General features: G+C 39.7%; 1 protein-coding gene across 1 annotated transcript; it reads left to right on the top strand.

Annotated features, from left to right (window-relative positions):
• Nucleotides 1–6: 6 nt before the first annotated feature.
• On the top strand, nt 7–21,371 carry RAB32 (RAB32, member RAS oncogene family). The gene is made up of 3 exons (XM_008635946.2): nt 7–182; nt 17,349–17,626; nt 19,787–21,371. Exons 2-3 carry the CDS (start codon nt 17,369–17,371, stop codon nt 19,934–19,936), a joined length of 408 nt encoding a protein of 135 aa, XP_008634168.1. The 5' UTR covers nt 7–182; nt 17,349–17,368; the 3' UTR covers nt 19,937–21,371.
• The last annotated feature ends 1,813 nt before the right edge of the window (nt 21,372–23,184 follow it).

Genomic DNA, 23,184 nt, shown 5'->3' with positions numbered 1-23,184 from the left:
GCACCTCTTCAAGGTGCTGGTGATCGGGGAGCTGGGCGTGGGCAAAACCAGCATTATCAAGCGCTACGTGCACCAGCTCTTCTCCCAGCACTACCGGGCCACCATCGGCGTGGATTTCGCGCTCAAAGTCATCAACTGGGACAGTAAGACCCTGGTGCGCCTGCAGCTCTGGGATATCGCAGGTACGGGTCGGGGCGGGCTGCTCCCGGCAAGGTGCGCGCCGAGGGCGCTGTGAACCCGCTGTCGGGGGCCCGGCGCACGGCCTCTGCGGAGGAAAGCGTGTTTTGGCTGTGACATCTGTCTTCTTGGTTTTCGTCTTACCCCCGTTATCAGCAACGTCTCATTCTTGCCTTTGAGGCGTAAGTAGAGGGAGTCCTGATGTGGCAATGGAGTTTTTCACTTTTTACAAGCTACGTACTCTCCCGTTAGCGGACTTGGTGGGGCTCTTGGCTTGGCCCAGGGTTTTGCAGCAGTCCTCAACCAGCTGCTCTGCTCTCACTGCTGCGTCCAGGGCTTCCCGGAGTGTTCCTGCTCATACTACGCCTCCTGTCTGGGTGGTGGTGGCCTTGGTTATGGCTACTGCTGAAGCTAATTCAGGGTTACAGCCCTGTAATGCATGTAATGCCCCATGCTTTACAGGTTAAAAGTAATTCAAATAGCGAATTGTCCTCAAAGGAAGAATGCTTAAACTTTTTGTGCTTGGAGTCACCTGGTTAATTTAAAAGTAGCTTGCATCCCTGCTGCACCGATGAGGGAATGGAACTTCAGTTATGCTTAGTTCTACATTCAAATCACAAATTTGTATATTAGAAACATACTTGGAGCACATGGAAACAGAAAAGTCCTGTTCACTTGCCGAAACCATGCATTATCCCTTTCCTGTGTATCATTCAACCTGTTCTTTAACATTTCTCTTTCCAAGACTCCTAGCTGTATACCTGCCATGGTTAACTATGCTTATGCTGTGCTATTGAATGCTACAAAACAATCTTTGTTTTGCTGTGGTCTTGTAAGAAGTCTGTCCCTCAGCTCTGTAATCACCTTGGCTGGTATTGCATTTCTAGTTTTGTGTGCAACTCAGGTGTTAGCCTGCAGCTCTCCTCATCTCTCTCTATCACCCTCAGTATATCCTCAGAATATGAGAAAGTAGACTTTATTTCAAATGCTGGTGTTTAAACTTGTGCTACTGGAAGACACAAGGGAAAAAACCTGGTAGTTACTGTTTCCATGAACTATATTCTTATCAGTGGAAGCTCAGAAATGAGGAAGTGTAACATGTGGCTGCTGTAACCCTGTGACAGACCAGCTGTACATCAGCTTGTGGTCTTTTTGCTCTAAAACACTTCAAATATGATTCCTCAAACTAAAAAGCCTTCTTATTGCCATATGCTGAAATACACCATGGATCTTTCTGTTGCTGGCCTGTAGGGCAAATGAAAATATTTTCTAATAGCTGTTTTGAAGAGCAAGCAAAATGTTGGCAGGCTTTCTCTTTTGATGTGTTCCTTTTGTGAATCAGCTTTAACTTTCTGTGACTCAATTAACAGTATCAGTACAAACTGCTGCAATCCTCTGGGTATATTTTAGCGAGCCTGGGATTCCAAAGACTGAAGAGGGGAGGCTGTTGGCAGGCTGCCGTGCTTGTGTTTGACTTCTCAGCCCTTCGTTGCTCAGACTTGGGTAGGCTGTGTGCTTTGCCAAAGCAATCTGTTTCAACAGGATAGGCAGAAACTTAGCTGTAACTTGTCACAAAGTTTGGACAGAACCTATTTACAGTTTGGGAAGTTCTATCAATACATCCATACATTAATGTCAAGATCCAAAAGACAGTATTTTTCATTCTTGGTTATTGCCCTCAGTGTATTTTTGATACTGCTAGGTGAAGTCTGAGTTAAGAGCTGCTGATAAATCCCTGGAGGCTTGTGGTAAATTGATTGAAGAATTAAAATTTTTCCTGTCACTGAAATATTTTTCCTGTTTTATAAGACTTTTGTATGAAACCCCTGACTAGTCTTTTCCTAGCAGAAATGAAAAAGGAAGATACAACTGTTCTGCAGTTTGCACTCCAAACTCTTAGCCTAATCTGCTAGTTTACTGTATTCTGCTTCCAAAGGGCTGAGGGAATCTTGCCCAATGAAAAGAAAAACAAGTGGGGAAGTAATCTTGGTGATTTTTGATTGGGTTGTGTTTAGCCAGTGTGACAGCAACAATTTGGACTCTTACAGCACTTGACATTTGAGAGTTAATTAGTAAAATAAAGAGTATTTTTGTATCCATAGGGGTTATTTGATGGTCTTAAAGCTGCTGAAGTCCTCAGCCTGGGAGTGCAGCTGTTTATGTATACAATCAGGAATATTTCTAAATACCTGAGGATGTTAACAGGTTTATATTGCAGTTATTAGCTGAAGAACCAGGTTGAAGATGGCTTCTATAATCATAGACAATATTCTCTAAAGCGCTTTATTGAAGTGTAGCACAGTGCCTGAGCATGTGATAGTCATTCCTTTTTAACTCATCAGCCCAGCTGTCTTTTGGCTTTCAACAACTCGTAGATAATTTTGCCTGCTGGTGTGTGCAGACAAACGGCTTTAGATCTCTTGAAGAGATCTGAATCTTATGGTAAGTAGTGTTACATGTGACTTCCCTGCAAGCAGTATGGTGCTGGCATTCTGAATTGATTTTGATGCATTTAAAAAGGCTGTTGAATTAAAATCTAACCCTTAAGCATAGAAAGGGATGCTATTTTCACTAGATAAAAGCTTGTACGTAACAGTTCATCATAAGAAGCTTTCCTTGAAGAGCCGGGTACTGCAGTCTAAGGTTTTGTACTTAAGTCAATGATATGAACTGACTATGTAGTTCATGCATCAGCTAAAGATCATAATGCAGATAGTGTGCTGGTTTCTGATGTGATTGTAGGCAAGATGATGAATGTTGCACTGTTTATTGCAATGCAGCAGGTTACTGGATGACTTCAAATTCTTGTGCTAGCTGAGGTTGTTTTGGTTTGGGGTTTTTTTTGTGTGATTAGATAATTCTGTCAAATAGAGCATGACCGTGTTACATTGTTTATGCTTTTTCTTTTTCTGCTGAAAATGGCCCTCTTGTTGTAAGGTATAACGTAACGCAAATTCTTGCAGTGACATCAAAGGGGAGGGGACGTAAAATGATGAAGAGGGAGGAAGGTTACTGTTGTGCTTAGACTTTTGTATTTCAGAGATAGTCAGGCATTTTAGTTTTTAGACACATGTTGTAACTTCTTGAATGAAGGTGATGAAAAACCTTGAGAGTAGGACTGATCAGTCACTGTCAAATTCTTGATTACAGCATAGACAAAGAAGCTGAACAGATTATATGCATGTTCATGCAGGAACTTTAGCTGCCCTTAGGCATTATTCTTGGGTTTTTTGTTTGGTTGGCTTTTGTGTTTTAATTGTTTTGGGTTTTTTTTTTTTAATCTTGATGCATGAAGTAATGAAAAATATATCTTTCTGGATAAATTTTGAAAGTGTTAGAACCAGGTTGACCACCTTGATCAAAGGGCATAAATGATTGGCAAGGTAGGAAGGAGGTAGGAATGAATCATTGTGGTAAAGAGATGCAAAACAAAGAAATTGTAATGATAGGGAAGTGCTTTTATAGTCTATTTCAATACACTAGAGATTCCTGTTTGGCAAGTGTTGCCCCAAGACAGCACTGCACTGGCCACAGTGTGCTCAGGTGGTGTCTGTGGCATATTGGTGAAGCTGTCAGGTGATACTGAAAGAATGCTTAAAGGGTTTTCTGTATCATAGAATCCTTCAAGCTGATCTAATAAGACCAGCAACTGAGTAGTGTTAGCTGCTGCTTTTGTGCTCACATTGACTATCACTGTCACTCACATCAGCCTGTATGAACATGCAGTTTGCTGGAGGGCCAGAGTGGTAAACATCATAGATAGCTTCTCATGAAGACTGTCACTAATTGCAACTGGTAGACAAATTTGGTTTTAAAGCTTTTTCTGAGGAATTCTGAATTAACTTTGGTGTAACAGGATTCTTCTTCCAGGGTTTTAATTAGAATGTTTTTGTATAAATATTTATTAAAACTGAAGTAATGCTTTATCTGGCAGAGCATGACTGTGAAGTTGGCCAAACAGAAGAGGAATCATTGTACTTTGGTATTCTAAATATGCTCTACAGGCTTTCAAGGGTTGAATGATAAGACTTGTAGCAAGTATATTTGTTACTAAAACCTTGTGTGTCACCTTGAGAGGAACTGAACCCTAACTTGTTATAGGTATATACAAGTCCCCAAGAGGATGGAGAAATCACATAAAATATTTTGGTTAAATACTAAGTTGAGGAAGAGCTGGAATAACCTGTCTTTTATATGAAGATAAATGAGTGTTAAGATATGTGAGTTGATGTTAAGAGCAAGTTAACTTTCTAAATAACTTTTAGGCTTATCTATAGGAAGCCATGAGAAATGGGACAGAGTACAGGAAACCATGGATATGGTTGACTTTCAAAGGCATTCAGGCTGTTATAGTATGTGAGATAGTTTACTTCCGTGTGAAAACTCTAGTTTCAAGCAGCTCTGTATACCAGTTAGTCTGCACTTGTGCCATTGGCATGTCATAAAGGCTGCCAAGTTGCTTCTATGTACTGGGGCATTAGCTTGTTTCTTGAATTATGGACTGATTTTATTTATTTTTAAATAAGGTCTAAAGCAAGTATTAAGTGATGTTAATACATCCCTGAAAGTCTATAGGGAAACAACCAGAAAACTACTTCTGTTCCCTATCCATACCTGGCTCTGTGCCAGAGGCATGGATGCTTCAGTTGCTTTGCAGAGAAGTCTCTCCTAAGTATGAAGAATTCAGAGGCAGCAGTCTCTAAAAGTAGTCAACGTATTCTTGTAACAACTTGTCCTTAGCCACAATGCATATTGAAGGCATTAAAATGGCAGCCCTAGCAAAGAAATGATGAAAAAATTGCTTAGCTGTGTGCCTGGTACAAGTGAGCATAAGGTGGAGGCAAGACAATCCAGGATAAGTTGCCCCCAAATGCAGGTATTTTTTTCTCAGCGCTATAAATACTCTTAATGAGTGAAGAATGTGCACATAAACAACTGCATCAGAAATGGATGCAGAACTTGGAGCTCAGAGCTTTTTCAGACACTGGTAAGTTTTTTTTGTTTTATATGGTGATGGAGGTTCCAAGAGCAGCTGCCTTCCTATGGAGGTAGGAATGCTATCATTTTGCTTACAGCTGAGGCAGGTCAGAAAACTCCCAGTCAGGGTTGGAGAACCTTCTATGTGATTATGTCTACACAGCCATGGAAATATGAAAGACTTGACTTAATTTCTGACTGCGTTCTGCTCACATGTTTAAATATAAATCTCATGAGAGAATTTACTTAAGGATTGTGCTTACTGAAAACATACAAGACTAGCAGATAAAGTTTGGGGAGGGGAAGTAGAAGGCTAGCTCATGTGGAAAGATTTTGAACACAGAAGCAGTAGAGGCAAGAAACAGAACTGAAGGTATACTTTGTTTCCTTCTAGAAACCACCCCTCTGTGGGAAATCTTGTGTGGGTGTCCTTTCTTATTACTCTTGTGGAATAGCTGGATTAAGGTTATGAGCTTTCAGTTCAGAATGACTTGCTGTGCTTGGAGCTCTACAGCTAAATATCCAAATGAGTGCTGAATGTGTTAAACTTGGGGTTTTGGTGTTTTTCCAGCTTTCAGAAATCTGAGGTACCAAAGCATTCATAATGGCAAAGGTTCTTTTGCTTATCTTATGTACCCACTCAAAGTACTGTATATGTTATCTTGGACTAAACCTATCATCATTGTGCTGATAGAGTTCCTTAGGCGTATGGGAAATGCTACTGGCTTGATGTTGGTGTTGTAAGGTAGTTTAGTGTGGTAATTTTGATTATGCAAGGCTGGACTGTTCAGTAAAGTGGGAAAATTGAGACATATGTTCTTTGAATGTCTTGGAAATAAGCTTAGAATTTACCCGTAGGCCTTTCAAGGTGTTCTATGAGAAGTGGGGTTAAATATGTGATCCTAAAAGACCACCCGATTTAGTACAGGCTTAAAAGAAAGTTCAGTGTATTTATCTTACAGGTGCTTTTAATTTCTACAATGGAAATGCACTTAGTGCTTGAGCTTCTATTCACTGTGGAATAGATGGTGCTTCAGCCTTATTTTCAAACAGATGTCACATAGCAGTTGCTTGGGAGTTTTATGCTTCCTACAAGATCACAATAAAAATGCTTTCCTAGTACTCTGATACAGAGAATAAGGGATGACTGGATGGATATACATCAAGTGGACAGGGGAAATCTACCTTAAAGGCAAACAATACCCAAATTCTTATGTGCAATACAGTGGACAGGGGGGAATATAATATATAGTGCTCAGTGTAGCTAAGTTTTGGAATAGTTTATGAAACAAACTAGAAAGCTTTGCAGAAATAATAATCTTACATGGATCACCCACTTTTCTGAAGGCAAGTATTAATTAAATTTTTGCCCTTCATGTAATACTTACTCAAGTAGTCAGAAATTAAGCTGGTTTGACAAGTCAAGCACATTGCCCTTCTGAGACAAACTGGCACAGACAATATTGAATATACACTTTCCTCTTATTGTATGGCATTTACATGAATGTAAATCAAGCTTTTTCAACTCTCCTTGCATCTTCAGAAGCTGCAGCTTCAGAATCTTGAGGCTTAACCTTATTTACATCTCCACTTTGCCTCTTAACCAGTTTGGTTTTCTTTACATGTGCATTAGGACAGGGTGTTACCAAAGTGCATATCCACAAGTGCAATTTGAGTTGGCAAGTGCTATAAAGGGGCAAGTCTCAATTTATGACATAAAGGAAAGAAAATAATCTTAGCTTCCTGGTTCCAGAAAAGACATTAGCATGCTGTAAAAAAAGATTCTTCCCCTCAGTAGTGCCTGAGACCACTGGATTCAGTCTCACAGCTGTCAGAGATACCTTCCATGAATTCCAGTGGTAACCATTGCTTTGCTTTTGTAGTCTGCTGTGAATGGTTCCTTCCAAGTACTTGCTTCAGAGGTTCAGAAGTGTGATATGACATGTTAGAAAAGTGATTTGCAGGAAGGGGATGTCTGTTTATATTTTTGTATGAAAATACAGGAATACCTCTTGTGAAATTCCTGCAGGTGTTAAAGCTAGCATGACCAGGAGTGACAACAAAGCACAGCATGCTTCTCAAACTACTGTGGAACAATGTTCAATATCCAAAGATCTCTTCTGGCTATGGAGACACAAGAAGAGGATAAATGGAGTGAGAGTATGCTTTGAAAAATGGTGGGATTTCAGGGCTTTATAGAGCTTGCTTAGAAAGAAATGTCTTAACTGTCTGGAGAAGGCTAGCAAACTGTCAGTAGCCATGGCTTCTACATTAGCAGGTAATGAAAATAAATATTCCTTATTGTATGGATTTCAACAGCTTTTCAAGTAAGAGATTGAGAATTAGCCTCTGAATGTCACTGCAAACAGCTTATGGGAGCTTGTTCTTTAAATGCTCCCAGTCTAGAGCGCTGGGCAGAGCAAAGTGGCAGCTTTTTGATACAAAATTCCAATCACACACAATATGCCATGACACATTGACCATTTTAGAGATTAACATTTTTTCAGTCTTGTGATAAAGTTGTTCTGGAGACAAACTGACTTTAGAATTGTTCTCCCATGTGCTGTGAAATGCTGTAGTGCTGTGCAGCATCACTGTGAAGGACACAGTGCAGCTCTGGCCACATGGCACTGCACCAAAGGGTATGGATCAGAGGGTGTCAGGTGTGAAATAGCTTAACTCTGGCAGATTACTTGTGTGGGTAAGTCTTGTTAAAGCAAGGTAGGAAGTACCAATTCATGCTGTTGCTGGCACTAATTGGACTATGTCAGCTTTTTTAAATACTAATGCAGGAGAATTGTTCCATACATGCTGCATTTGACAGCTAGTTAGAAATTGTTTAGCTTGATTGCACTGTGATTTTTCTGGGGATTGAAATCTGATGCTTAAACAGGGACTTTCTGTCTCACTTGCTGTTTAGCAAAGATGCAAAAAAAATAGGTGGTTTCTTATACAAACATGACTGTCATACTGCTGCATAAAATACAGATGATGTTGGACAAAACCCAGTGAACTCTTAAGTGCAGGGTATTGCCTCTAAACTTCTTAAAGACAGAACAGTAAGCTGGTAAAGTCAGTTCGGACAATTAAATAATTAGATTAGCCCAAGACTACAGGCAACAATGAAACGTTTCAGTCTTGCTGTAAAATTCCCAGTGAGAGCTTTGCAGTTTGAGAGAAAATTTTCTATCTTTGAGAGAATGACATGCCTTTTCTACTAGGTTGATAAATCATAGTTCCTGGCAGAAATCAGGTGTCTAACTTCTGAGCACTTGCCATTTCAGTGCTCTTGCTGTTTCCCTGGTAGTGAACAGGACTGTCCTGTGTTAAAGTATAATGATAGTAAACAGTGAATGGAAAGACTAGTCATGATTTTGAAATTTCATGTAGTTAACAAATTGTTAGGTTAGAAACTGGCTATGTTGTGCAATGGAACTATAAAGCAAACTGCTTCCTACCTTTTCAGAATGAAATAGTGACTTCTATGAACATGTGGAAATACTTTGTGATATATAAATAATCAAAATACTGCTGCACTTACTGATAATGTTCAGTAACTTTTCAATGACTACAGAGTGTCTCATACATACTGTGTATGTACAGTATATTGTCAGTGTCATGCATCTGGCACTGCATCGTTCAACAGAACTGCTTCAGCTGCACTCTGCAACTTTCTAATATAGACATAACCAGAGGATCAAAGGTTGTCTTTTACAATAAATTGTGAGTCAGTCAAACAGGGATTAATTGGCTTTTGCCCTGAAGAGTGCTCTGAAGCATTTGGGAAAGGGTCAGCGTTGGGAAGAGATCCATCCAGTGGTTGGTTAACTTACCCATGCCAGCCTTAGTAAGAAAGGACACTAGCAGTTGTAATTGTCTGAGGCTTTTGTCTGTTAGAAACTGTAAGTACTGGAGTCAGTGAAGCTAGTTCAAGTATCTGTCTCATACAGGAAGACACAATATTCTAGTAATTCTCACTTCTTAACCTCTGTGTTTGTCACCAGAACCACAAATACCACTTTTTCAGAGTGGTGGAAAGTAAAAGCCAAGCTAGATGTACCGTAACACACACAGGTTTCTAACATCTAATAGAGCTGCTAATATCATAGGATCGCAGAATGGCTTGGGCTGGAAGGAACTGTAAAGATCATCCAGTTCCAACCCTGCTGCCATGGAAGTAGACCATAAGTTGCTCAGAGCCCCATCCAACCTGGCCTTTGAACATTTCCAGGGATGGGGCATCCGCAGCTTCTCTGGGCAACCTGTTCTGGTTCCCTACCACCCTCACAGTGAAGGATTTCTTCCTACTATCTTATCTAAACCTACTCTCAGTCTAAAACCATTTCCCCTTGTCCTGTCAGTACATGCTCCTGTAAATAGTCCCTCTCCATCTTTCCTGTAGGTCTCCCTCTAGGTACTGGAAGGCTTCAGGTCACCCTGAAGCTTTCTCTTCTCCAGGCTGAATAATCCCAACTTTCTCAGCCTTTCTTCAGAGGAGAGGTGGTCCAGCCCTCTGATCATCTATCTTCATGGCCCTCCTCTGGACTTGCTCCAACATGTCCTTCTTCTGTTGGGGGTCCCGGATGCTGCAGTCCAGGTGGGCTCTCACAAGGGCAGAGCAGAAGGGCAGAATCGCCTCCCTCACTCTGCTGGCCATGCTGCTTTGGATGCAGCCCAGGATACAGGTGATTTTTCTGGGTTGTGAGTGCATATTGCTGGGTGATGTCCAGTCTCTCATCCACCACCACCCAAGTCCTTCTTGGCCCAGCTGCTCTCAGTCTGTTCATCCCTTAGCCTGTGTTGGGACTCCAACCCAGTTGCAGCACCTTGCACCTGGTCTTGTTAAACCTCATGAGATTCCCGTGGGACCACTTCTCAAGTTTGTCCAGGTCCCTCTGGATGGCATTTCATCCTTCAGATGTGGCAGCTGCACTACTTGGCTTGGTGGCGTCTGCAAATGTGTCTATGTCATTAAATAGTTCAACACCTCCATGTTTTTAACATGTGGCAGCTTTTCACTTACAGCTTAAATGGATAAGACTGAGGAATGGGGAGTCATCTGGTATTAACAATTTTGGAATCTGTCTACTCTCAATCTATGGCTGCTATCCATGGGAAAAAGCAGGTAGATGCACTTGAACGTGAGCTGTAATATTGATAGTGGTTTGGTTAACCTACTTCTTGCAGAATAACAGATCCAATCTAATTAGGTAAGACAGTTCTGGGACAAGATGTGCTGGTTTGGGGAGATGGGGGATAGCTGTCAGCAGTGGTAACTTGCCAGTAACATGTTTATATATCTTTAAAAAGGAACTTCGGTCAATTCACACATGACCCTGGTAATACTAAAATGTACATTAGATGTCTGGAGAACTGGGAGATTCATCCTCAGGGCAGTTCTGGATATTTACTGTATTGTGCCAAACATCCAGCTGGCATTCAAAGTGTGGTCTTTTCCTGCCTGTGGCCCTTGAAGGGCCTAGGTGAGTTTTGAAAGTGATGGTAGTTCTAACTCAATTAGAGGATTGAACTATGTTCCCAGCCATTTTGGATGGTGCTTTAGCTTAAATCTATCCCACAGAATGACATTAACTTTACTGAGAGGTGGAATTGTAAATATGGAATTGTCACTCAGGTGTTCCTGGAAAAAAAAGAGCTTTCACTTATTGTTCAATTGGTCTTTTTTACCATCTACATTGAATAAAAGCACAAATGTCATATGGTCCTGGAAATTGATTGAATCAATTTAGTTTTGAAGCTTGGCACTGAAGTTTAAGTGCTGGAACTGTGCTTGTACGCTGATCAATAAAGTCAGAGTAGTTGATAGCAAGAACCTAAGAGCCATGGTGTTGGCAGTCAGAGTTAGTCTCACTGTTCTTGAGTTTTGGTGTGAGTGACTATTAGTGGTCATGGTAAATAGTTGGGCTGAGAACCCTTCTCACAATGCAAGGAGATTTTTCAAGTATTTCCAGACTAAAAAATGGTTTATTACAGTTGGTCACTATAGCTTAACTAAGCCTTCTGTGATGCCTGTGATCACTGCAGTGTATAGTAACTGTTGATAGAAAAGCAGAATGAATGAAATGCACTGGTAGGAAGCTACTTCTACGCATTTTGAGCTAACTGAATTTGGTTCACTAGATCTGTTGATCATTTTCTTTACTACTGAAGTTGTTGCTGGAGAGTTTTTTGGGTTGGTTTTACAAATAAAACTTTTCCTGTGTGGCTTATTCCATCTGTTGAACTTAAACTGCCTCTTCAACTATTTGAATTTTCATCTTCAGTGTTCTGTAGGACAAAATTGGTGAGAGACCCTTGAATCTATTCATAAACTGAGGACTTTTTGATATTTGCTAGACTTTTGGCAACTCTATTTGGTCCAGAAAAAAACCTGCAAAGTTTCATTTCAATGGTCTTCCAGTTAGCAGCAAACAACTTGGGAGTAAAGCTCTTCAGCTAGTTGTACACTGACTTTTGGGTGACTGCAGTCTAGACTATACAGCTATAGTTTAAGGTTTTTTGATGTGGAACTGCCAAAGTTGTTAAAATCATATTTTGAGCTCTGGCTACCCATTAAGCTGATTAGCCTGTTAAAGATGGCTTGAACTAATATTACTTTAATGGAAGAAACTACTTGCTCACTTTTGCAGTTGTCAGACTTTTACAACCTTGGTCATCTATCTCTTCCTCATTAATGACACAGCTTCTGGAGGATTTCAGAACTGTTAATCTCATCTGAAAGAGAAACTTTGAAGAGCTTTGTCCAGTTGTCAATCAGCATTCCTGATGAGATATTAAGGTTTTAAATGCAACTAACACAAATCTCTTTTGAGTTGTGTGGCTTCAGGTAAGGTAAAGCTTTGGTTTTTACAAGATAGGGGAACTCTTGCTATACTGTTGGTATTGACAGGGGTAAGCCAACATTTACCTCCATAGCAAAAAAGAATAGCTGGAGGAACTTCTTCTAGATGGGCCCTTTTACTCTCTTTGAGTAAGTTCTTGTTAGTTGATATAAACTGCATATTAACTTGTGAATAGAGTAAGTAGTCTTACTTAGAGTAAGTAGTCAGGAGAAGGAAGCCTAACAAACTCATTATTGTGCATTATCCAGTGGTCATTTGTACATTTTCTAACCCCAATTCCCATCATGTAGGAAGAGCTAAGAGTTGAAATAATGAGAGTGAAGTAACAGGAATGTAGGGTATCTTTCACTGAATGCACACAAGAACTGCTACAATAAGTCACACTGCTGGGATAAACAGGACACTGGTGGTTTTCCCTTACACTGGGAAAGACTGCTGTAGAAACTCTTTCAAATGTACTTCAAGGCAAGGTTACAATGATAACTTATCTTTTGCAGTAAAGGACAAATACAAAGCTTCTAATGTCAAACCTGGCTGTAATTTTTCGTGTAGATTTAAATTTGCAATTCACCCCCATTACAATGTAAACTGGGGAGTGAGAATAGCTCCCAAGTTCTGATCTAGCTTTAAACTCAACTTCATTCCTGTAGGGTGCTGTTGTAGGGAACTGCATTACTTCCTGATGAATGTCATTGTGCAAATACTTCACTTAAGGTTGTTGCAATTACTGGAAAATATGGTAGCAATATGTGCTGAGTCATTTCAGTGTGAAGACTTTGTGGTTAGAGAATGCAGAACTTGCATTGTATGAAGTCACTTCCATACCCCCAAATTAAACTTCTGCTCCCTGTGAGTGTCCTGTATCTTAGCTCCTCATTTATACCTGAGCTACTAAAACAAAAAATATACTTTTGTGGTACCGTCAGGTTTAGGCCTAGTCACTGGACCTACCAGAATGATTAAACTTGTCATGTCCTTTCTATTGCTGTACTAAGCAGTTAGTTATCTTCCTGCTCTCTTCCTAAGATTATACACACTGGGGATTTAAAGTCTAGTTTAATCTGATCACTTTTAGCCTTTTTCTCCTCTGGGGGTATGATCCACTTCCTGTACTGCTCAACACTATTGTCACACGTGGAGAAATGACTATAGCAAATATCCTGCTGGACAGAGGTAGGGGCATGACAAATCTCTGAACTGTGCATGGCAAAAGTTGAGACATTTAGTTTTAAGAACAAAGAGAATGATGTTCAGCCTTGAATTTGGAGGAGTAGTGTTTTCTAGTTTAATTTTTCTGTATGAGGGTTTTGGGGGGTGTTTTTGTAAGCAGAAAAGTGCTTGCAAAAGCTCTGCCTGAAAGTCCTGTTAAATTTTCAAAAGGCTGTCTAGAATGCTCTGCATCCCCCTACAAGAAGCTCAGCATGTGCTGTGTCAGTAATGACAGGATTGTACAGAAAATCCACTCAGTTGAAACTGAATTCTTTTCCTGCCTCATGTTGTATATGTTTCACCAAACAAAATTCTTACCTTTTGGGCAGGCCATGTTTTACTGTTCTGTCTCTGTATGAAATCCAGTATATCCGTCTTCATTAGGCCTCCAGACAGTTGTAATATTCAGGCCAGGTTTATTGTTAGTGGAGGTGAATTCTGGAGGTGAAAATAGCTCTGTAATAACCTGGTTTGAGGTTGGGGTTACTCTAGAAAAGGGCAGCAGTCATATTGGGCTGTAAAGGCATTAATTTCTAAGAATACAATGATGTTGAGCTTGTGTGGCTTCAAGGGTAAGAGATATCAAATCTTCCTAATATAAAGCTTAAATCTAGTAAGTAAAGATAGAAGCTTTTGTACTGATAGGCACATTAGTTTTCTACTTTCACCCAAATTAAAACTGTGGAAGAATATGTATTAATGTTTTTCTAAATCTAAAACTCATACTACAAGAGAAAGATTTGACTTCTATCAATAAAGCTTGCTGGAAATAAGATTTAAATGATTGTTGTGGACAGCCAAAGCCCATGGTTTATACTGTGGCTGCTATAGAGTACCAAGTAACATACAGTTCCATGCTGACTTCCATTCCTGCCAGAACTGCTGTCTTCTTACACTGTGAGAAGCCACTGTACAAGGCTAACCCTGGCATCTGCATTATTCCAGAACTCCTGAATCTTCGTGTTAGCAGCACAACCCCATTTACAGTGGCTTCTCCTGGTCAGGCCATGAAGGGATTCAGCTGGTCTGAACCAGTTTTGCTGCAGAACTACAGTTGTTGCCTTTCTGGCACAGCCTATCTGGCAGATGGTTGTATGGTGTTAAAACTTCACACAGGCTGGAAGATACTGGGCATGAGAAGTCACCAGTGTCAAGGAATCGCCTGCCAGGCCACCTTGGCTATAACCAGTGCAGCTCTCCAGCTTATTGTGTGTAAAGATGTTGGGCCAGGTGGGTGAGTGCTATGGTAAAATGATGGACTTCTCTTGGAAATGGAATGGGAAGACTTATCTGAGTGATGATCAGAGTTTCTGGCCAAGGCTAGGTCCCTTGGTATTTCTTTAAGAAAAGCCATTTGGTGGTGTTTCAACTCCTCAAGTTTGGTTCTGAGCTATGCTTTGTAACTTTTTTTGGAAGCTATATGTAATGCTGTACTAATTTCACCTTTTTGTACACCTTAAATGTACTGTTGTGCATTTTTCAGGAATGGTTATTGCTATAGGAGGCTCATATGGCCACTTTGCCAACTGTTTTTTGCTTTAAAGCTTTTTTGGATGGGAGAGCAATAGGCAGGAAGGGATTCAATCAATGGTAATGCCCTTCACTGTGCTAAGTGAATGCAGCCATGTTTACCTACAGTGTGCACTGCTGTCTGAGAAATGATAACTGCCTGATAACTTTTTCTGCAATTCCTAAATAACTGAGCTTTCATATGTAGCGATCATGCTGTGTCTACTCCTTCTAGTAACAGTCTAGCAACCCTTCCTACAACTAATCAATACAACTTAATTTTCTTATGTAGATGTTCATCGAGTGTTTGGAAAAACAGCCTTAAGTAAAGCCTGGAAACCTCCCAGCCCTCCAGCAATGAACAGGGAGGACTGATGGGACTGTTTCCTTTGCTGCTTCAGATTCATGTTCAGTCTCATGTAAATAATAGTGAATGGTGTTCAATTCTGGACCATTTCAGGGCTCAATTGAAGAGCTCTTTCTGTAGAAGACTGAGGCTGGTACAGGGTATTTTAGACCTTGAGATTACACTGTTTGTGTTGTGGGGCTGTCCTGTGGTGTGAAGGGATATCTGCCTGAACTGGACGCTGGAGTCAGTGCTTCAGCACAGTCCAAGATGTTCCTGTGTGGCAGGAATTGGTGGTGATACTGACAATTAAACAAATCGGGAAGCTGAGAAGGATCCTCTCAAAACTTGTGTGGTGCCCTATGCAGTGACTGGCTTAACGTGACTGAATTTGACAGTGTGGAACTCCATCAGAAAAAAAAAAAACAACCTCCCAAAATCAAAATCCCTGCATTCTAAGGGTAAAGCTTCTTCAAATATGACATCATTGACCTGCAGAAGTAGTGAAAGCCTTCTGATCTAACTCTTTCCTAATGGCACTTGATTTGTGGAAACAGTGGCCAATGGTACAATTTGTAGTAAGGCTATACTAAAAACTGCTTTTATGCATGAGAGTCCAGGCAAAGGAGATGGTGTGAGTTACTTGTGTATTGTTTAGGAGAATTGTATTAGCAATTTTCAGATGCAGAGTCAGAGAGATGCAGGCTTGGTGCCTGACTTTTTGCATGGCCTTAGAAGTCCATGGCATTAATGCTGCTTCAAAACTTGAGCTTTGAGTATGGAGATAAGACCTTTCTTCTTGGATCCTGCTTGTTCTTACACAAGATAATCGGCCAGTAGTGACAAAAATAATGTGTAATTTCCATTCTGAAGAGTATGCTGGATAGTGATGCTGTTTTCTGCAGCATTATAGTTTAAAGTGAATGGACAGAAATAAAGTCAGCTTCTTTATAGTTCTCTGGAACTTTACTGTGGCTGCTGCTGTTTTCAGGCAATTCTAACAGCTGCTTAGGCAACCTTTTCAGAAAGTGTCTGTAGGGAATGAGCTAATTGTACTGTGAAGTACTGACATGAAAATGAGGCAATTGAGCTAGAAATGCACACTGCTGAACGGGATCTCTTGTCAACTTCCTTCATCTATTGAATTTCTGTCTCTTTTAGAAGATAACACACACAGTTCTCCTTGTATCTGTTTGTCCTTGCTAATCAAAGGTGGACTTGAATGTTTATAAACAGAGGACAACTAGGTTTCCAAATACAGCTCTTTTTATATTCTAAAACCTCATATGCACTAAAGGATAAAAGCCCAAGTGATGATACACTGTAAAACTAAATGATAGAGTGCAGGGACTGCTTTTCCCAATGAAGACTTGCAAACAAAGCAGGAAGTTATTTTAGTAGCCCAGACTTCCTAAACAATGTGCTAAGACTTGATACTGCTATGCATACTCAAATGTAAACACATCATGATGGTCTGACCAACGAAGAATAATTGAACTGACACACTCTAATTTTACATTTCGAGTATTATGGCTGCAGTAGTTGTACTTAATAAGAAAAGGCTTTTTTAGTTTCCTTTGCTTATGGGCAATTGATTTTTTTTTTTCTGGATTTTTGTTGTTAATAACTGTACTTTAACTATTCTTGTTTTAAATCTTGGGATTGCTGTAGAACTTCTATAGTTGAAAATTAATCCGGAGAAAATCTTTGACTTCAAAAATGAAGTCAGAGATAACAGGTTTAGCCAGAACTGTTAAGCTATAGCAGCTCCTTTTGAACTTTTCCCTAAGGAAAAATGTATAATATAGGTGACTTCTTCAGAAGATGCTTTGAAGGCTGTTAGCCTTGAAGCTTGCAAAAGCCCTTGTTGCTCACCATTCAGCGAAAGGCTGAGTTTGCTTAAGTCTTTAGCTGAAGTAACTAGATTTAGATATAAGCCTTAATATTCTATGATGAAATAATGATTTGTGCATAGCTGCACTGGTAGTGTTTTTAGGCATTACTTCTACTCAATAAATAAGTTTAAGAAAAATTCCAGGTGGTAGTTGGGATTGCAAACTACTTCTAGCATGTAACTTGTCTTGTATAATATACATGATAGCTATTACAATGAATTTACATGAGATAAAGGAGGCAATGTTATATGAACTAGGTGACTAGACCCAAATGCCAAACTTTTATGAATTAAGCTGGTACAGTAGTCTATTTACATTGAATACAGTTCATGCTTCAATATAAGTATACTCTGTGACTGTCCTCTCTTTCAGGCCAGGAGCGCTTTGGAAATATGACCAGAGTATACTACAAAGAGGCAGTTGGTGCTTTTGTGGTCTTTGATGTCACAAGAGGCTCCACTTTTGAGGCTGTTTCAAAATGGAAGCATGATTTGGACAGTAAAGTACTACTTCCCAATGGCAGCCCCATCCCTGCTGTTCTACTTGCAAACAAGTGTGACCAGAAGAAAGATGGCAGCCAGAATGCCTCTCAAATGGACCAGTTCTGCAGAGAAGGTGGCTTTGTTGGATGGTTTGAAACATCTGCCAAGGTGAGCATAATAGAAAAATATTTTTAGTCTTTTGAGTATTGGCATAAGAAGAGATGAATACAATCGTGTAGGAAATAAAGTTACCAAGTATAGGAAGTGACAGTCAAATATCCAGTGTTCAGCAAATGAAGTGATGTGCAGGCTAGCTTCACTCCTGAGGAAGATGAGGCATATTTGGTTTAGATTAAAACTTATCTTAAATTCAGAGTACCTTGAAACTATCTGGAAACTTTGATTATCTGAGTTTGATAAGTTTTTTCATTTTGCATGCATGAGGATCCATCATTCTTTAGATGTTAATACTACTAAATGCTGATCAAGCTATCCAGAAGATACAGGTAATCTTTAGGTGCAGGTTTTTAAATGCACTTTCTGCCTTCACTGTTGTATGTAGAAATGGCAGGATTTGAAGCAAATGAGCTATTTGCTTACTCATTACTACGTACCCGTGGTGTTGCTAAAGCACTTTTCTATTTTCAGGCAATGTCAAGACTCAAGCAGAGAAAAACAAATTGTTCTGAATAGTAATTTAAGTTAAGAAAGACATCTAGTTTATTCAGTTAATGTTGAGTAATTTCATTTATTGTATAGTTTTAGTATACAGACTTTTTGTCAATGCACAGATTAAACTGGCAGCATCTTAGTTGGAAGTGAAATCCAGTATTTCCTTAAAGCTCAACTGATTCTTAAAACGAAGGACTCCTCTAGATGAGGACACTGTGGCTGACAGACCAGATTACTGGTCTGGCTGATAAATCCTTCATAAAGTAAGATAAGCCTCAAGGTCCCACTTTTCCCTTGGCTTGCCTACTTCCTTTAAGTGCTGCTGCTGAAGTGTTACACAATGATGTTTAGACAACTCTTAAAAAGCAAAGAGTCTGGAAGAAGAACATAAGAAATAAAGTAACAAGTTGATCTTTGATTCCTTTAAGAGAAGGATACACAGTGAAAGGAATTAGTTAAATTAGCTAACAATTTATTTGCATTTGAAAAAATATTTCCAAACTCACCCATCTGTTGCTAAAAACTATTTCTAAGGCTCTTTATACTTAAAAAGAATACCAAGATTCTGCTTTGGTATAATCTTCCTGGGAGCTTTACCTGCCTGTAACACTGCCATATATAAAGTGTATTATGGCTTAAAAATAAATGAAAGTAACATTAGAACAAAATCTAACGTGAAATTCTAGTGACAACTTGCATTTTAGGTGGCATTTAAGATAGGACAAGGTATGAACAAGGTTCTTGGTGTAGAGAAAAATCCAGACAATAACAGTTATAGCTTAGATATTGACTTGTTTAGGACTCTGAAGAATTGTAGCTAAAATAGCAAAATTTTAGGACAGCTTGCTTGTTTTCTAAGCATACCAAAACAGTTCATGGTTTTAACTCCTGCCCACTTAAATATCCTATTAATCTGCTTTTGCCTTTCTATTGGAACTGATAAGTGGATCCTAAGACTAGTCATCAATAATACACTGGGCTGGTATTTCCTTTGGAACCAAAGATGAGCAATTCCAAGCATGGCAGCCCTGTGCTAACAGATGGCCCAGCCGGGTCAAACCTGTGGCTGGAGACTCCTTAGCACTAGGCCAGCTTGGACCCTCAGAAACTGGGATGTTCTGACAAGTACATCTCTTAAGTATCCTGCACACATGCATTCTTTAGAGTGTATGTGAATGTACTTTTCAAAGTATGCACAAGAATATGTAGAGTGGCTAGATGAGGGACTTGGAAATAGTTGTGATTTTGAGGCTCATGGAAAAGATCCTTTTACATACATAAGTGCATCCAAACTCTATCAGAAACAGAAAAAAGCTCCAAAAGGTAGGACAATACTACAGATGGTGTAATTGCCTAGGATCTTGCCTGAGACAGAAATGCACTTTGGCATTTGTGAGTCTTCCAAATGCAGGTGACACTCATTCCCCTGACTGCCTACTAGATTAGAGTCAATATTCAGTTTGTAATATGGGTGAATAATTGTCTCAAACCTTTCTGCTAACTTCTTTCAAGAAAAAAAAAGTGTGAGCTATGACTTCTTGCACCTAAACTGTTTGTGTCCTGACGATGAGACTTTTTCTTTTTGGACAGCTTTTTAATAGGAATATGTGACTGTTTCAAAAGAATCACTGACTTCTTGCCTTTCAACATTTTTAGGACAACATCAACATAGATGAAGCTGCTCGATTCTTGGTGGAAAACATCCTTGCCAATTACAAAACCTTTCCTAATGAAGAGAATGATGTGGGGAAACCAAAACTGGACCTAGACCCATTGAAAGCAGAGAGTAAATCACAGTGCTGCTAATGCTACCACCGTTCAGTAGATGTGATGGGATGAGCAGCAAGACTTTGCCTTAAATCAAAATGCTGCTATGGTGCTGTGTTGTGACAATCCATATGGGGTGTCTGGTACTATCTGAATTGGTGACTCATTTGGTTGTTTACATATTCTTGTTTATCATGAAACTGAGTATCTTGTGAGTTATCATTCCACTTGCTTGAGTGTCTGCATCTAAGTCTGATTAGTGTCTTCTTACTTGAGAACATAAGGTAGTGTTTACACTCCTAAAAAGGAACAAAGACAACATTCAGTGTCTAGTTTGCTTCTAGGGCGTATGCTACATTCCAAATAGGACTCACTTTTAGCTGAATAGAATCTTGCACCTTTAAAGTAAATGTTTCCTTTGTCACCATTTATGTCCCACTTGAGCCTTCTCACTGGCACAATTGTCCCTATTTATTATCCCCCCCCATGAGGATCTGTCTCATTGCTAGTTCTCCTGGATCTAGACATCCCAGAAATCTTGAAGGGGCCAATGACAGATGGGAGGTATCTTTTGTAGTGCGATCACTAAGACTGAGTGGAGTAGATGGCTCTTACCACTGAGTAAAAACAAGATGGTTAAATTATTGTGTTTAACAAGGGAAAGACATGGTTATAGAGATACTAACAAAAATGCAACTCCAGCAATTTAAAGCTGAATATTTTCAGCTAATACTTTACATATGAAACACATTCATGAATACAGTTGTACTGCTGGCACATAGTTATGGTAACCTCACTCCTATGCACATCCAGAAATAAACATCCACTAACTTTTTCATGCATTAACACTGAAAACTTTACCAAGAGTACAAAAAGTAAGTATCTTACTGTCCTGTGATGATGGACTTGCTTCTTTTTTCTTCTGTCTAGAGATGGTTCTGAATACCATGAGCAAGGAGAGAGGTCTTGAGGGAAATAGCTTAATTGGTTCATGCTAGTCTGTCAACCTTTCTGCCCCAAGCTCTGTCTTTGTCAGTTTTAGAATAGTGCTGTACTCTTTTTGACTGCTTTGAACTGATGAACTGGCTTACCAGTTTGTAAGTGTATATTGAGATGCCTATGTTTCTTTGTTATAAAACATGTCTTTTTGGCAGCAAATGAACTTCAAAAGGATTAGAGAGATTTCATGGGTCCTGAATGCATTCTGGAACTCAGCTCTGCTTGGCTCAAAGGCTTTGAAGTTCTTCTTTATTTTAAGGGTTTCTTCTGTCCTGGTACCTCATTGCTACTGACTTCAGAAGTCTCAGAAGTCTTATCTTGCTGGGTTTGATGGTGCTGATGTTTAAGTAAACGTCAGAATTAGGTATATGCAGGATTTGATATACTTTAATCGATATTGAGATTTCTTAGCCTTTCTTTTTTCTAAAGAGTAACATACTTTTTAAGAGTTAAATAAATATATTTGGGCATCTTACGTGTGTTGGTGTATGCTTTTGAGAACATGAATCCTCACATACGTTCCACCCTATACTCACATGCTTTCATTGTCATTTGAAAACAATGCTATGTTAAAGGCTTATTTAAAATTACCACAGTAAGGCTTGGCATAAACTAAAACTGGGCTTATTTAGCTTAGGATCCTAAGATAATTCAGCTGAAAGGGATCTTAGGATGTCTTCTATGCTAATGTCTTTCTCCAAGCAAGAAGATCATAGCACAATTCTTAGGTGTTCATGTGGTCTGGTCTTAACCTCCAACAGTGGAGACTGTATGGCCCTGGGAAAGTTGTTTCAATGCCTGACTGTCCTTAAGAGTTGAAACTACCATAATCTTCCTATTCAATCACTTGAACAACTGCATTTGAATTGTAAACTCAATTTTGATAAGATGTTTAATCTCCACTGTACTGTCTTTTTTTTAAGCTTTAATTAAAGCTGCACAAATGTAAATGCCTACTTTACCTCCATGGGGAGTTTCCCCAGCTATAGTGGATTGTGGATTTTTGTTTTTGTGTTTAGATTCAAGAGCAGAATGGAGACCAAACTCAAGCTTTGTGACTCTGATGCCTGAATGCATGAATCTCATCTGGGTCCTGTCACTGGTAATATAATCCTATGCAGGTTATTTTCAAGGATGTCTGTACATTTTTGCTAGAAGAGTTACTGCTGCTATATTTAAGCACTTTCCTTGTTCTGTACATAGCTTCTTCTAAACCTCTGCATGAATGTAGAAAGGCCAGGATTCTAAAACTGGTGGAATGTACTGGTTTTGATACAGGTTGTCACTACTGAGGCCAGTAGTATAAAAAGAATATTTTCTATCTGCATGCTGGAAGTTGGTCTTTCTCTTTTTTTTTCTCAAATCTTCTTTCACTTTTCTGAGGAAAAGAATGTGAGCTGTAATAGGCTAGTCTTGTTTTGAGCTACAAACTGCATTCACTACCTCTCTGTGGAGAGGGAGCATTGTGATGTTTGAGCAGGTGGATCAGGAAAGCTGATCCAGTCAGAACAAGAAAAGTGTAAGAAAAGTCTGGCTGAGGAAGGAAATGGTAGCATCTCCCTGGTAGAGCGAAATGGGACTGCAGTTCATGGAGAAGTGTTTTAGGTCAGTTGAACTAGTCATGAAGCCCTATCCTAATTAACCCAAAAACTTTGATTTGGAAAAAATATGTGGAAGACAGACACAAACAGTGGATTTTTTTTTTTTTTTTTTTTTTTTTTTTGCAGTATAGGATTTTTTGGTATATCTTAACTGCAGTACTAGAAAAATATGAGCTATTCCAAGCTCCAGAGTTTTGTTTAAACTTTGTGTTAGGCATGTTGAGTTGTACTAGTGTTCAGTCTCCTTAGATTGAACAAATCTTTGTTTCTGTAAAACTATTCCCCAAAGATTAATTATTAAAGTCATTCCTAGAGACCCAGTACTTGATGTCACCACAGAACAGGTGGATGCCCAAAGGAGTCTGTGATCCTGTGGGAAGCCCATGCTGGAGCAGGCTCCTGGCAGAACCTGTGGCCCCATGGAAGGGCTCATGCTGAAGCAGGTTTTCTGACAGGCCTTGGGACCCTGGCAGGGAATCCATGCTGGAGCTGTCTGTTCTGAAGGACTGCACCCCGTGGAAGGAAACACTGGAGCAGTTCATGGAGCCTGGGGCAAGAACTCACATTGGAGAAGTTCAGAGGATTGTCTCCCATGGGAAGGGCCCCATGCTGGAGCAGGAGAAACGTGAGGAGAAGGAAGGAACAGCAGAGGCAATGTGATGAACTAACTGCAAACCCCCATTTCCC

Source organism: Corvus brachyrhynchos, unplaced genomic scaffold (genome assembly GCF_000691975.1).
Source record: "Corvus brachyrhynchos isolate BGI_N302 unplaced genomic scaffold, ASM69197v1 scaffold6, whole genome shotgun sequence".
Classification (NCBI taxonomy): Eukaryota; Metazoa; Chordata; class Aves; order Passeriformes; family Corvidae; genus Corvus; species Corvus brachyrhynchos.
The sequence above is the reverse complement of the archived record's forward strand: the minus strand, read 5'-3'. Positions and strand labels throughout refer to the sequence as shown.